Source organism: Mercenaria mercenaria, chromosome 15 (assembly GCF_021730395.1).
Source record: "Mercenaria mercenaria strain notata chromosome 15, MADL_Memer_1, whole genome shotgun sequence".
NCBI classification, from domain to species: Eukaryota; Metazoa; Mollusca; class Bivalvia; order Venerida; family Veneridae; genus Mercenaria; species Mercenaria mercenaria.
This window is the reverse complement of record NC_069375.1, coordinates 64,917,388-64,934,114: the sequence shown is the minus strand read 5'-3', so window position 1 is coordinate 64,934,114 and position 16,727 is coordinate 64,917,388. Positions and strand designations below refer to the sequence as shown.

The 16,727-nt window shown below is 33.7% G+C and overlaps 1 protein-coding gene across 1 annotated transcript; it reads right to left on the bottom strand.

The window, feature by feature from the left end:
* Positions 1 to 4,909: 4,909 nt before the first annotated feature.
* LOC123556862 (heat shock 70 kDa protein 12B-like) lies at positions 4,910 to 16,008 on the bottom strand. The gene is made up of 5 exons (XM_045347918.2): positions 15,765 to 16,008; positions 10,511 to 10,831; positions 9,807 to 10,025; positions 7,509 to 7,665; positions 4,910 to 7,096 (listed from the first exon to the last, which is right to left on the bottom strand). The coding sequence occupies exons 1-5, from the start codon at positions 15,801 to 15,803 to the stop codon at positions 5,994 to 5,996; spliced, it is 1,839 nt and encodes a 612-aa protein (XP_045203853.2). The 5' UTR covers positions 15,804 to 16,008; the 3' UTR covers positions 4,910 to 5,993.
* Positions 16,009 to 16,727: the final 719 nt, after the last annotated feature.

The window sequence follows — 16,727 nt, the reverse complement described above, 5'->3', positions numbered from 1 at the left end:
TCTAGTTCCGGTTTTGTTTTATCAGTTGCAGCGTAACGTTATGAATTTTTGATAAAATAACGTGATTTGAATCGAGAAATATACTATCAGGAACCAATTGGAACTGTCAAGGTATTGAATTTTTATTCCGTTTTTTAAATAAAATATAAATTACTACATAAATTTCCTACATATATGTAGTTCGTTATACGTCATTTACAGCACGAGAGTTATCTTACACCCCGGGGTATAAGATGGATTTTTCCAGCACCGGTAAAGATACCGGAAATCCCTGTCTGGTATGCAAGAATGAGTGGAGATTTAACGCGCCGTCATTTAATACGCACACATATATATTCATGATATTAAAATTGGAAGATTTGTAATGACTGATTCACATGATGACCGTATTTTTACTTCATCCGGTATAACACCTCTTGTTTCACTCTGTTCCAGTAATGTTGTGATACCTTCTCCTTAAGGCTAAAGACATAACAATGTCCCTGTGAAACTGAAGGTGCAGTTAATTGGCTGGCTCCAAGTAATAATTAAGAATTTCAAACACATTTTAAATGAAAATATGATGAGAAACAAGCAAATCGATACGTGTTGAATAAACAGAACGATTTACGAAAATTGTCTGAAGGACGTGAAATCATGGTTCATAAAAATGGACGTCCATGGTCTAGTTTGAAGGTTTGTAGAGAAAAAGGTTACAGAAATATCAAAAAAGTAAAATACGCATTCTATGAGGAATATACTGAATTTTATATAATTCTATTAAAAACAAAATTTCGAAACGGAACCCAACAATTTCAAATTAGGCGTCTTCCACCTTAAATGCAGTGTTTATGCCTTGAGACGGGTATAAACTACACAGGGAGTTCTTGCAAATACATGTGTGACGTTGGCGATTCTTGAAAAAAATCCCAATGTGTTTTTATCCGTTTAAACGCATAAATAAAACATTTAAGTTTTAATTATTACTTGGGGCATTTATGGGTCAAGTGTAGTTCAACTTGTTAAGGTATGAATTACATCTCTTTTCAGTTTTATATTACATTCAACTTAGCATCGTTATGGCTTCTAAACTGAGCTTCTTAATTCAAGGAAATACATATACATTTTACGTTTTAGTAGTTATTAATACACATGAAGGCATATCATCATTTGATTTGCAGGTAATCAGTAGGATTGGTAAAAGTTGGACATTTCAGACGTGTATTCTATCAAAATGAATCAAAAATAAGTTCTGGGAAAAAGTAAATGATGGGGCACCTGTGGTCTGCCTTCACCATAAAAAGCCTCAAATTGTGTCTGTTTGATTTTAAACTAAACATGATGAGATGAGACAAGCACAGTTTTTTTTTTCTCGAAATGCAAAATCTTTATTGCGAACGAGTGTTTCAAGCAAGACACCAAAGCTGGCTCTTTAATATAGAAAATGGAGATATCCATGTGTAACACACATTGCATTGTAAAACGTCGAAGTGGACTATTGCAAAATATGACGTTCAATACCTATTTAAATAGTCTAAATTGACATATTGAAAGTTTGCAATAATCAATGTTATTAGGGTTGGTCATTATAGTGCTAATAATGCGCATTCAATTTAATGGTCATTTTACTTATCGCAATCAATTTAACGTTAACCGATATACATATGATTGGAAATATATACTACTACACGAACATGTAACATAATAGGTATATGTCAACACAATTATGTAAACTGATTACACAAGCTAATCAGAATTAAATTAAAAAGGTGTGGGATTTTTTTCGCAGTTGTTCGGGTACATTATTTTTCTTCAGAGCTCATGTGCTCGTTTTCTAGGACTCGCCTTTGAAACTGGGAAAGCTTGTTTGATGGCTTTTGTTCGCCCTTGCAATATCGTCTTTACAGTCTGCATATATTATATTCACAAAAAAACACATTTTTCTTTCAACACTTTTTGTGCGTTTAAAACACCAATTTTTCGCGAATATATACTGGAAAATGGAATAATAAGCATATTTTCGGGTAATCCAATATTTTTTATAACAATCAACACAAATGGTCTTAAGTGTTACAATAAAACCAGACTGCGTGCTTCTACTTCTACTGGGTTTATTTACCCGCGCCGGCGTCGAAACAGATTGGCGAGTATATACTCAGCAATATGCTTGTGAAGTACAGTGTGATAAAATTACTGCTTCGTTGTAGTTTTCTGTGTTGTTATTTGATTTTGACGTCATTATGGATAAATTTGCGTGTTGTGATGGCGTGTAGTGTCGCTGAGTTGTATTTACAGCTGGCCTATTTCCAAGGTATCCCAGTAGGAACTGTTCACAACTGACTAGAATCCAAAGCCTGTTCTGAAGTGATGTCTACATCCGGGTCTCGTGTGCATCGTCTGCAACCAGCGAAATACACTTTTAAGAGCATATTTCGTACATCCTTCAGCATGAAACAGGAAAGTGCGAAAATTGTCGGGTACACGAAATCCACATACTTGTATAAGTATGGGCAATATTCCTGAAAGTCAGCCCCGCAGGAGAAATGTAAAGCTGTATAGATAGACAGCAGTTCTATAAATAACATAGAAGAAATCCTCTGTTGTTTAATCCACTTAGAAACCTGTTTCTGTGAAGGAGATAGAGGCGAGTGGCAATTTTTGAAACATTTGGTGATCATGCGCAGTAGCCTTCTGGGAATTGCAGCTAAAATTAATGCTGCACACAGAAGGAACAGTAGGGGCACGATTGAAATAAGTGATTCAAAATTTGAAACCACGATGCAGTGTTCTTGTCCATAATTCACGTCGGCAGCAATTTCTTCGAAGTCCATGTAAGTATCGTTTAGAACAGTCACTGGATCAGGTCTAAATATATTTGTATTGAAGTCGATATTCAGAGTATCCAGAATAGAAGTAGTTTGGTCAAATTTGTCATAACCAGAAGTAATTTCGGTTTCAATAAAAGCGGAAGTTGTCATTTCGTTTGATTGGAAGTGTCCGAAATTGTTAGGCATAATATTATATTGTTTTGCTGCTACAAATGCAAACGCGAGTCCTGTTAGCCATGACATAAAAATAAGGACACTCCAGATGGCGAGCTGCTTCTTTCCAGAGAGAATGTACGGATTATATATGGATATCAACACGTGAAAGCCAAGTAACGCCGTTGAAGTCTTGTACGAAACTGTGGATGCTAAGCTGAACTTGACACTTAGACATGAGTGTTCTCCAAAAGACACACAGAACAATATCAAGTCGCTGCATATTACTGACGTCAGAATCCATGGTCTTGCCCAATATTTTGGATTGTCGAATTTTGCTGACCTGCTCCTAAGAAAAGGTCCGAGTACGAACGTAAGTAGTACGAATGGACAGACTATTACGTAACACACGAGTGCAATTTTCACATAGATATAATCCAGCGGCATTTTTATGCTGCTTATTATATGTGTTCAACTGAGCTAAAACATACAGAAAAAATATCCCCACGTCGTTTGTATGCTTATGTTAGAACAACATAATTGTTTCATGTGGAATATTAAGGCATCAGACAAATAGTCTTTGTTTCTGGGACAAATACCGTCGGTTTACTTTAAAAGAATAGAACATTTAATTCACCTGTATGTGAGTACGGTTGATAAACATTTGGAAAGAAAATCTGTTGTTTCTTGTTTGTAATTAAATTTTGGCACAGTTATCCTTTTACAGTATGATTTTGATTTTTGTTTTCGCGCGGAAGGTTCAATACGGAGAGTAATTGACTACCAGTCTAGAGATCTAAAATTTGATACGCCGACGAGGCTTATACTCTCTGTGGCTTATTGACGTGAAATTATGCGCCTGAAGTCATAAGTCCCCCATCTCTAATTCGTTATTAAACACAAATAAAACATTTCCTCCAGCCTTATTGGCAATTTTGTAGCTATAATAACATATACATGAATTATTCAGCAGTCATTATAAAGCCAATCTATATAGTGCCAGAAATGAATGTCATTTGTGTAAATGATAAAAATATCTAACTCACACCATCTTGTACCCATAATGAATACTAATTTTCCAGAATTAGTGTGAACTGGAATATGTCAACGGATAGGATTTTCTCAATTTGTTTTGAATTGTAAATGTAAGGAAGACGAGCTATGTTATGTATAAACATAAATTATCTTTTAATAGCAACCGGCAAACATGCACACGAAGCTTTTTTCCTTTTTTTTTTTTTTTTTTTTTTTTTTTTTTGGCTAAGGTCTCATGACAGATCTCTGCTAGACATTTAGGTAATTTAAAAAGTCGTCAGTTTGTTTTTCGATGTGCGGAAGCGTGAGTATTGTTTCATATATCTCATTTTAACAAGCTCAATCTACTGTACATTTATTCGGTGTTGTTGTGGACAAATGTTCTAAGGAGTTTCTTAAGGATGTGTATAACGATCGTTATCATTTCTGGTTCTTTCCTGATTATTTGGATTATAAACCGGATCTATGGTGCATAAGGGGTGTTATGCACATTCAAATTTCTCATAAACAGACTTATACAAACCAAATCTCTTATCATCCTACGATCACATCCTCTTATAGATTTATTTAGAATATTTTATGTGGCTAAATAGCAGAAAACAGTGCCTATGCAGTAGTTAATCCTCAACACTGAATGGCGATCCAGAGATATAAACAACTGCGCACTTTCCTGTAGACTTAACTGCCACTATATATATAACAATGACATATAATATACAGAAATTATGATGCGGAAAAATCACAAGCTATAAAAGCCAGACATAAATGTCATATGTTGGAAGCTACATCAAAGTGGATAGTTAACCACAACATTTCGTATGCATTGTTCAGATAAAATCTGGTATTGTATATGTCATTTTGATACCGGTTATTACTGCGATTCAGTTCCCAAGTTATAATTCCGTCAGAGTGATAATGGAAAAGATAAACCAGGGACCTGTGATTTAAATCTTAAATACATCGGTTTATAACGTACCTGTCATAGTTTTCGTTTTAAATATACCCAAATTAGTATATATGTTTCTTGTAAAAACCTATTCTCAATAAGTATTTTCTCATATTTCTGTCACGAATTTTATTATGTCACTTACATTCAAGAAATATAAGTGAATCTGTTGTAATTACTTATCACTCTTTAGAGTTCCGTAAAAGTTCATGAAGTGTGCCATCTGTTTTTTACGAAAAAGTAAAAGTCTCCTGGAACTTTTATTTTCAGCACTGAGTCTCCGAACAATAAAAGCATAATAAGTTCGCTCAAAAGTAGTTGTAATGCCTCTTTTTCACAATACACTACTCAAATGTATTACAGCAAGTATCGCGTAAATTCAGTGTTAAAACAGCACCCATTCGTACCCTCAAAATTATTTAATCGTAAGAGAGTTTTATCGTCATAACAATATAATGAAGCTAGTCTTGGTGCCTTTACATATAGACCATCACCGCACTAACACCTGCGTATTAGATTGTTTCAAAACTGACAAATCTTAGTCCATAGTGACCATTATTAAAATAGAAATATCGGAAGCCTGCTCATTGACGGTAGTGAAAATGTATTCTGCCGCCCGCGCTCTCTAGAGCCCGGGTTCAGCAGAACTCAACATTTGCATATGTTACAATTACTAAAATACCAAAAACAATTTTAGACAGTAACAGACGTGTTCACGTGGCGGTGTACATGGAACTTTCAAAGCTACACAGAGTACAATTCCAACATAAAACGTGTAAAATTTGTATTTTCACTTCGGAATTGATTAATGCACAAAAAATAATGTTAACATGTTTGATCATTACAAAAACAACAATATAGACACTTTCAGTCGGAAAAGTGCGTTGATTTCGTTTGATTTTATCATTTCTCAGACGGAATAAATATCGTGATGAAAATGAAACCATCCTTTGTCACCGACAATTAGCAATAACATTGTCAGACTTCAACTCATTTTTTTTTGTGTATTTTTGACGACTGTTATAAAATGAAAATATTCTTTCCAAATGAAACTATTCTAGAAAATTGACATTTGCTTTAACTTTTCTCCCCGTTTTCTCTTCAACTGCTGTAACAACGATTTCTGTTCCTCCAAATGCAAAAGATACCAAAATGTTATCATCACATACGTTATCTGTCTCGGTTAATTGTAACCGAACAGTCCCAATTATGTGACAACCTTTGTCAGTAGTATATATTGGGTCGGACAACTCTGAGGCATAAATAGCTATTTCTACAGACTTTTGGTTTGTGTACAGCGGTATATATGTTACTGTCTTCTGTGGCTCATCTGTTTTTACAGACTGACCCACTGTTACATGTTTGTTAAAAATATCATCACAGAAGATGCCACTGTCTGTTTCAAGCCGTTTTTCATCTGGGTGAACACCCTGAATAAATGCAACCGTTGTGGACACTCCATACGTATACCGGACTACTCTCTCTGACACAATAGGAGGGTTATGTCCGTATATCACAGCGCCTTTCAATACTGCTGTAGACGCTTCAGTAGGTACAATCACTGGGATTGACGAGAAGGTATCTTTCACGGCTTGTTGCAGTGAAGAACATTCTGAGAAGCCACCTACCATAAGTATAACAGATATAGATCCTTCGGGTACGTTATTTAGCTGTTTTTGCACTTGTTTAATTGTGTCACTGATTGCTGTGGAGAAAAAAAGCTGAAAACTGTTCACTGAAAAGATAATTTTGTCCCTCTTAACCTCTGTATCTTTTCCAAATGATGTTCGTTTGACAGCATCTTCAATACTTTTCTTCTGTAGCTTATGTTTCAGCTTTTCAAAAACCGTTCCATGGGTGTCTCTTTCTTCGAATACTTCTTTTAGAGTAGCCGGGAACCGAATTGTAACGGTTTTATCTTTTTTAGGATCAAAAGATTTCTTTTGTGCTTCGAAATTACTCAAAATGTAAAGCCAGTCTCCTCTATAGCAGTCTTTAAATCTATTGTATTTTTCCATTGAAATCGTTTCAATTAAAAATCTTTCAAACTCTCTATTTACTGTATTTCCTCCCTTGATATTTCCGCCTGAAGTGACAACTTGTTTTACGCCGTGGGAAGATGCAACCTCATGAACAGTAATGTCTATTGTACCACCTGTAACAATTGTAATACTACGTAAAGGATTTCAAATTAAAAAATGTGCCATTAATAAAGCAAGAGCTGATTTGTTCTCTAATTGATTCATTTCATTTAAGCAACGCAGTCGTAATAAAAGGAAGATAAAATAATATCGAAATGTAAAGCCAACATGAAGACATTTGTGGTTACTCGCAATAGATGTAGAATTGTTTTATATCGTAGCTTGCGTTATTATGTACACAATGAATACAACAACTGAAAAACTAACAAAACATGTCATAGTTTGGAAAGCTCAACAATAAAAAGTTTTGTTATGTAATTTACGAATCTAAATATCTGTGATTTTACAGAAACTTTGGCATGATACATATACAACGTCTCAAGACGTTTGCATGCTTTATCTCATTTATTTTATGTTTCAACTTACCTCCAGCATCAAGCACTAGGTATTTACTGCCAACTTTAAGGGAGGATAACGTACTACCAGATTCACAATCATCCGCAAACAACTCAAGCTGACGACAGAAGATCGATGCTGCTTCCGGTTCTAGTGCAAATATTATACTATGCGACGAAAGTCCTGCCTGAATTTGAAAATGTAAATCAGAAAATTAATACCAAAACGTTATGAAAGAATCTAATTTGTATAAAGATTAGTACGATTAATGCGTTACTAAGTAATAAAAATTGACAACAGTTCTGATTTACTCACTGATCTGAGTGGCTCAAGTCACAATTTTTACCTCGAAATATCAAATTCAAAAGCTTATTTCAAATATAAATCATTTACTACAGACAATCAGGAAATTTGTAAACGGAAATAGAAACCATTGGTTAAGCCATCAGATAAATTTTGATAGATTTATTGTTTATTATTATTAGGTTATCTAACAGTGTTCTGTACAATACGGAGATATATTTGGACGAGTACCCAGCTGAGAAAACCATATTTGACGAGCCGCTAGGCGAGTTCAGTATGGTTTTCTCAGCTGGGTACGAGTCCAAATATATCTGGTATTGTACAGGACAATGTTAAATAACCTTTTTATTCTATATCTATTTTATCTCACTATAATAATAGTTTAAATTAAAAATGTTTCACTGAATATTGTATTCCTGCCTTTTCTAGTTTTTCCCAGCTTGGTATGAAGGCAAATATATATTATACAGAACAATGTTAGACCTTAAATAACTTTTTTATTTTATATTTATTTCACTTCATACGTAATTTACGTAATTCATTGAAAATTGTTTTTTCTGCGTATCATTATTAAAAATAGTTACAACAGTCAATTGGCGATTTGGGTGGTAATAATACTTGGCTGAGATATTATGCCCACAAACATTGCCTACAAGTTTGGTAAAGATCGGATGAAAACTGTTCGACAGGAGCAGACAAGGCTAAATTCCCCGTTTTTCAAGTAATTCAAGGACTATAATCAAAGAGGCTGGTACAGTTTGGCTGGTTATCGAAATTGGCCGAGATGTAATGACCACAAACATTGTCAGCAAGTTTGGTGAAGATCCGACGAAAACTGAATTATAGAGCAGACACGTTTTGGATGCTGACTGCCCGTCCGCTGCCATTCATAATCTCCTCCATTTTGTTTCTTAACCGTTAAATAAAAACTGCTGAGGTAGACAGTCAGGGCTGATATCAATTTCTAGGTTTCGTCCTGAACGGCTTCTTTTAGCGACTTTTCAAATATTCCAATATCCGATGATCCTTTTTACTATATTTTTAAGTTTTTTGATTATTAACGAACGTTTTAATATCTAAATCAGATAGCATTGTTATCCCTTAAATCGTTTTTGTGTGTTGTAAACAAAAAAAAAACTCAAATTAAATCCAGATTTCAAGACGCATAATCAATCTCTGTACATAGAGCGCCTACTTCATCCGATTTACTTTCGGAACATTTTCACGCGTTTCGGGATTTATCGTATGTTTAACATGGGATTGTTGAACCGTCCAAATTACAGAAAATACAGGATGTTTTGTACGCGCGTACGTCCAAATACAGAAAATACAGAATTTTTGTACGCAAGTGCATCCAAATACCGTAATATATTGTACGGTCTCGTGTTGCAAATGAACGTTTGTGATTGGATATATAAAATAGGTATAGAATAAGTTATTATAATCATGTATACTTTACGACCCATTTCATGCTAAGTAATGCTGTTTAGGCCCATATCGCACAATAAAGTTCCAATAATTTAAAATCGATTCGTGGTAAATTTAACATAGTAGTGGTAGTTTACAAAAATTGTATACTTGTATACGTGCGTAGCGTGATACTCCAGTAGGACAGTCAGACACAACAACGTTTTTTTTTTTGCGTCAAAATATCGTGCAACAGGTCGCACTGTCGTAATGTTATTTAATGTTGTCACACTGTCGTATCGATTTGTTGTATTGCCATATTGTCGTATTGTCGTGTCGAATTGTCATAAAGTGTCGCATGGTTCTGCTGTGAGTAGGTGACAGAATTCTGTAGGAAAACCCTTTACAAGTGTTTTTCTTATGATATGTATAAATTGTATTAATATTGCCATAAATTCTAACACCATGGACAATTTTTGATTTAATGACAATATCCTTCGCGTATACGTATCTGAACAAGTATGAAACCTCAATCTTTCTAACAGTTAGTTCTGATCAATTTGGTTTTGATATATTCCCACCACAGAATGTGCCTTTCATCTTATGCCATTATCTTACTTTGACTGCAGCTTCCCTCATCATAAATTTTGCCTGATCTGTCCATATTGCAGGAACTGTTATAACCCATTGAATATCATCTCGTCTAACGCCATGAATTCTTTTCTCTAACTCAGCAATCATGTCATCGGCTAGAAATTTGATAGATGCCGATATCACTGTTATCACAGGTAGTGTTTTACCAGCTTGTTCTTTCAGTGTCATATCAAGTCTAAGTCGCTAAAACAAAATAATGGGTATAATTATGTAGAATGCATTGGCTTTCATCAATTTGTTTAAAGCATTGACCATGTAGGTGTTCTGTAAACAAAATTTTGATACAAATTATACTCATGATTTGACAATATAAAACAAGGTTAAAGGTCAAATAGGAATAGAAACGTATATTAAAAGAATTAATATGGAACATTTTTTTATCAGAACTGAAAATAAAACCATATACTATAATGAAAGGATTATAGCAGGTGTGAAATATATTCAAAACAATTGAAAAAATATCAGTTTTCCCTTTTGCAACAAATGAATATAGAATAGGTTTAACCTAAAAAGTTCAGAACTTCTTAATTATCGTAGATTGCACATGTTTCACTCGATAAAGGCAATCCAAAAAAGAATAAGCATTGGATAGTAACTGTTGTTAAGCTGTTACTCGTATGCAAAGAAATCAAACGGACGTGCAGTCTAGCACATTTATATTTGGGTACCTGGTTGTATTTTCCGTGAAGACATGTTTTGAAATCTTTGAAGTAGTAATATTCTTTATCATTTTGTTCTGAAACTAGTTCGTCGTACTTCTTTTCTGCGTCATAGCCAAAGGCTTCCAAGCTTTTCCCGTCTGGCTTTATCAATACGCACGTTGGTGTCTTTCCAGTTGAATGGGTAGCATATTCGGAGCGCCATGGCTTCACTGTTATTGTGGGAGGTTGATTCTGATGGTTAAGTTCAAGATCAGTACTAGAGGCAAAAGCCCAACCAGAAAACGAGGTGCCAAAGTCTATTGCGCCGAAAAATATCTTACTCTCTGCCTGCAATAATTTTGTGAATAATAAATTTATTAAAATGAAATATATAGTTCAGTTACTGAATAGCTAGTCAAAAGCCTCCTGTTGGATGACATTTGTTAAGAATTTTTAAAGCCATTTTCCACAGACGATTAACTTTCGCTACAGAAAAAATATTCCAAATGTTCGGGGTCAAATAATTTTGTTTTCTGTTTTGAAGTGAATACTTTGTAAAGTAAGCGTGCTTTCAAAGATTTCGAACACGAAACCACTAACTATGATCCACGACACTAAACAGTTATAAAAATAGTACAGTTATCCTCAATGTATGTGCACACATCTATTTTTGGATGTAAACAATGCCATAAGAAACCGAGAAAAAAATATGAACGATTTCGATGTAAAATATATATTATTTCGTTAACCAAAACATGCAAGTTTAGGTCAAATTAACTTAAAATATATAAGCTCGGAATTACTGCTTGCGATTGTATTTTGCTGATTGTTTACATTCGGGAGTTCTTATTCTTCCTATGATACAATTACCTAATAGGCATATACATATTTCATCCTGAAAACATAGTTTGCAAAATACTATAGATTTAAAGAAGGCTTTAAAACTTAATTACTGACAAACTTTCTGTTACGGAATTTGCTGTTTTTACTACTTTTTACGATGAAAATTGAAAAGCGTTTCTCATGCTTTTACTCCAGGTACACTGTCTCTATTATATATATCTATACTTGAAGTCATTATTCACTACTTCAGCTATAGCGCTATTGGTACGACGACGGAAAAATGTCTTTATCGCCGAGCGGTCCTGGGTTCAATTCCCGACGCTGTCATCATTTTTTCTTGATTTGGAACTTTTAAAATATGTAAGAAACAAAACTTCATATTCTAATATTCATAATATGCTCAAACTTCAATTTGAAAGAAAGATTATTTTTTAGCCAAATCTGGAGGCATATGCTGCTTTATGAGAACATAAATATACTCTCTTTATTGGCGGGTGAGTTCATCACTTCTTAAGACACACTAAATAACCAAGTATTATAATTAAAAAAAAAATAAAACAAAATTATGTGGGATAGGCTGTGACTTTATTATAAGTTTTTAAATGAAAATCATGGCATATTGTAAATATATAACATGGTATATAGAAAAATAATGAGAAAATATGAAAGACAAAGCTCCATCTAAGATTCACTGAAGCAACATATCAGCACGAAGGTGCATAAAACTATGATAAGTATCGCATAATATACTTTACCTATTAGGAAACTGAAGGTTCTAGAAACGAAGCGAAGTCGATCTCAGAGATCTCTATGTCATGAGATGATAACTATATAGTTGGACTAATGTAATGCATTTTAGATTTCGAATACTATCAATATTTACAATATGCCATACCGAAATGAATATAACGTGTATTGAGGGCCATTGAACATTTTATGAAGAAAGAGACATGCAATGAATATTAAGCACGTTACAGATTAAAGTCTAGAGCTAGAAGACATCTTTTGCAATAGTAACTATAACTTAACTATGAAAACGGGCTGCATATTTTACATATGGAATAATAAGGCAACAGATAAAATTCTTTGTTTCTGGGACAAGTACCGTCGCTTACGATTTTCAATTATGGTTTTCTTTTAATTTATCTGTATGTGATAACGACTGATAAACATTTTGAAAGAAACTCTGTTGTTTCTTCATTATAATTAAATTTTGGCACAGTTAATCTTTTGCAGTTTGATTTTGAGTTTTGTTTTCGCGGGTAAGGTTCAGTACGGAAAGTATTTGACTACCATTCTAGAGACCTAAAGTTTGATTCGCCGACGAAGCTTATATTCTCTGTGGCTAAATGACAGGAACCGACGCAAATTACAGTCTATATAGTGCCGGAATTGAATGTCATGATGAAAATGTCTAACTCAAACCATTTTGTACCCATAATGTATATTGATTTTCAAGAATTTGTGTGAACTGGAATATGTCAATGGATAGGATTTTCTCAATTTGTTTTTGGCGTATTTCCAGTTGGCTGGGCAGTATATTCGCACGGTCATGCCTTCACTCGTATGAGAGGTTCATGTTGATCGTTATTTTCAAGATCAGTGCTAGATGCAAAAGACCAACCCGAAAATGAATATTGCGCCGAAAAATGTTTTATTCTCGGCCTGAAATATTTTGGTAGGCCTATGATACAATTACCTAATAGGCATGTACATATTTCATCCTGATAACATGGTTTGCAAATTCAAACATGTATATAGTTTTAATCACCACTTAGATATATTTGTTTATTTTTCTTGATTGTGCAGATTCTACATATCTCATAAAGTCAGATTACATTCGTCGTAAAGTTACGATGTATATTTTACAAATTTTCTGACTCAAAGTTTATGTTTTGTTGTTGTTACCTCCGTCAAATATTGACATAGTTCAATAAAAACGTAAATTTATTTAATGACAATATCATTTAAACAACACGTAACAACAATAACAATAAATTCATTGACAGTTATCATAAACATAAAGATAAAAAGTCACATGAGTACACCTTGGTGTTTGTTTCAATCTTTTAAGAAGTTGCCCTCTGCATGATTAAACGGCTAACTTTACACTCGGCTAAGAGCTAGAATATATTCTTATTCGAAACTTGCATATACAGCACAACATTTAAAGTGGTCCCCTCTTAAGCAAAAACCTCTCTATAACAATATCCTCAACATTTACCTAAGCTGAAATATACTATCAAATTTACCAGAACAATAAACTCTAAATAACAGTCGATATTTGTATCTCCCAAAGGGTGTTGCTCTACAGAGTTTGCATGGTATTGACACAAGTGTTTAATAGTAAGTTTTCAGATTTGTATAGAAATATGCATGAGTTTTGCAGATGAGATACGAAGGAACGTATGCATAATCATAGAGGTGGTAAAGTGGTTTAAGTTTTGGCCGCTAAACCAAGAGGTTCGAGGGTGTGAGCCCAAAAATGGCCACGCTCACACTTCGTATATGATATCAGTACTGTCTTTTTTTTCAGGAAGGGGACTAGAGAGATAAACTTCATAACAATCGAGCTAAAATGAATTAATATAAACCAATGGGTGCAATGTTGATAACTTTTTGTTACATTATAATTTCAATTTATAAAACGATAAACTCTTAAAAAAGGATTCGCGCAACACTGGATATACTGTGAATATCTTTGCAATGAGTGAAGATATATTTTGAAAGTTGCCTTACATTAAGAACAATATCTTAGTACAGACCGGGCAAAATGTTATAAAAATCAAAACTCGGAATCATATAATATGAGTAATTTTACTACCTCCGTCCATTTTTGAAAACTACTAAAAGTAAGCATTCATTTATTGCGGTTTTCAAATGAGAGAAATTCATAACAAAAACTACAATTGCAGTATTTAATATAATCTGGAAAGTAGATCCCTCGAAAGCACCGAATTCATTTTCATATGGACACTGTTGACAGACGTGCAATTACAACTTTACTGAGTTGGAAAATGAATATTAATGATGTTAACTACATCGATTCCACATGTTCTATGTGTATTACAATCACTTAGAATTTACTACCCATATTTCATTAACTGATAAAATTATTAGAACATATCTATTATTTCGATTCTAATCACGCAAATTTTACAGCACTACGTTTTACATTGACACGCCATTCGGTGGACCATTTGCTATTATAAAAACGAAATAATTTATAGCAAAAGAGTGTTTTGATACTATTTATACACTCGGGCGGTAATACGTCGTACAAATAATTTATTACGCTCTACGTATAACTGCCCATCGTGCATAAGTAGTGTTAAAACACTCTTTTGCTATAAAATATTTCTTAATTCATGTATCGGCAATTTCGCTATCTGTTTATATAGCAACTGCTACGGATCGTGTTAGAATTTACCTCAAGTGAAAAATTAATAGTTCATTTAGGTTTCTACCAAGTTATTAGTCAAACCCGTGAATTAAACTAATTGAAATGTGAAAACTACAAAAATGGAAAACATCATCATCACCACCACCAACAACAACAACAACGTCAACGAAAAAAAAGAGAAGAAATTAATAATAAAACCGTTGTTCTCCCAAATATCAAAACCGTAAACAGTTCTTATTTACGTTTTACAACTAACTTTGTATCGTAAAATGTAAACATTACATTACTTGTATACACTTTTTAAAACTTAATGTAAAAGTAATGTTTCAGTTGAATAACACTTTTGTGCAGGAGTCACCGACAATGCTTGCAGCAGTCTGTGGTATTTAAAATGCAACTTTATGAACTCCTGAAAATATTTCCTTCTGTCCTAGAGCATTAACTAAACGTTTTAATTAGTGCTAAGGTTGAATAATTATATAATCATACACAACCATTACGAAGACGTTCATTTCAACCTGCGTTTGACTATAATGTAGATTAACATTTTGCGAACGCCGTAAACATTTGTCGTAATTACTGATAGAATTATTGTTTCTTGTTCAGACCTGATGCAGCCATTTATGTAAATGTCCAAGAAATGGGCTCGAAATAAAGAGATGTACATACGTATTTTCTACCATTTCAAATGGAAATTATTATGTTGAGACTTTGTAACACTGTATGTGAGACGCTGTCACATATTTTCTATTATCAACAGCAATATTTGTGAAGAGTAAATAAGTCTATTTGTAATAGGTTCGTTTGATCTTCAGAATTGCTATTAAATGGTAATAATGCTCTCTCACTTCAAAATCATCTTTTCATTTACGAAAACGTAGAATCAATGCCTTCTTACAAGTAAATATTGAATCAACAAGGTCGCAAGGAGCGACGCTCAGTAACATTTGTCGTTGAGATGATGCCACATGTTATCGTTGAGACTCCAATTACGTTGGAAGTTATTTCAAATATTGAAAATATGAATATATTTACCTGGCCTGACGAAGACGCAATGTCATGTGCCTTTGCCATATCCCTGTGTATTTTCCATTCGAAACTCCCTTACATTGATACGTGATCGTTATAGTAATAGATCTAGTCAGGTTTTTTCCTTCTTTTTACTTTTTTACCTTTTTATATTACATAATAACAATACTGCTGACAATGTAACTAAGGAAAAATGAATGAATCTACTTAATGATTTAAAATAAGACGCGTAGTTTTTAATAACGTTCTAACAAACAGAAATGAACTATGGGCTAGATAGGCAATAAATACATGTATTTACAGATAAACAACGTGTTATCAGTTGGCGTTATATGTTTCAGCAAAATTAAAGTTGTAAAACACACTTGAAATAGTTCGCTCTTTAAAACCACCTTCGGCATGAAAATTCTATTTGTGGTTCTTATTTCCGTTCTATAAATTTCTAATACTGGACACGCTGAGTGTAACATGATTTAATGATTATTACAGTTATTCCTGGATACGTGCTTATAACTGTAAGACCGCTGAAGAAAAATTACCACTTATGTAAACAAAATGATTGAATAACTAACTAACTACAAAAAGAGATACCTTTGCAGCCTGAATCTACGGCTTATGTTTCATTTCTGGGCGAACTGCAAACTGACAGACCTATTTTTGCTAGCGGGATAGAAACGAAGAAAGTATTACAAAAGCCTATACAAACGCAAAACTTTCAAGAAAGTTTCCTAAGGGGAACATCTGAAGGGTAGCAAATCCAACAGTATAAGTCTTTTTTCTAGATGAAAGCCACTTCAAATTGGCAAACTGAAATTATTTTGAAATAATTACACTATACAAAGGAGTTAATACTAACAAATTTTCACATTTTGATGGCTTTAATTCACCTCTATGCTACTGCTCTAATTTCAGGTTGCCATTACTGTACCAGCGCAGACTTAGGTAAAATCATAATGTATAAATACTGCT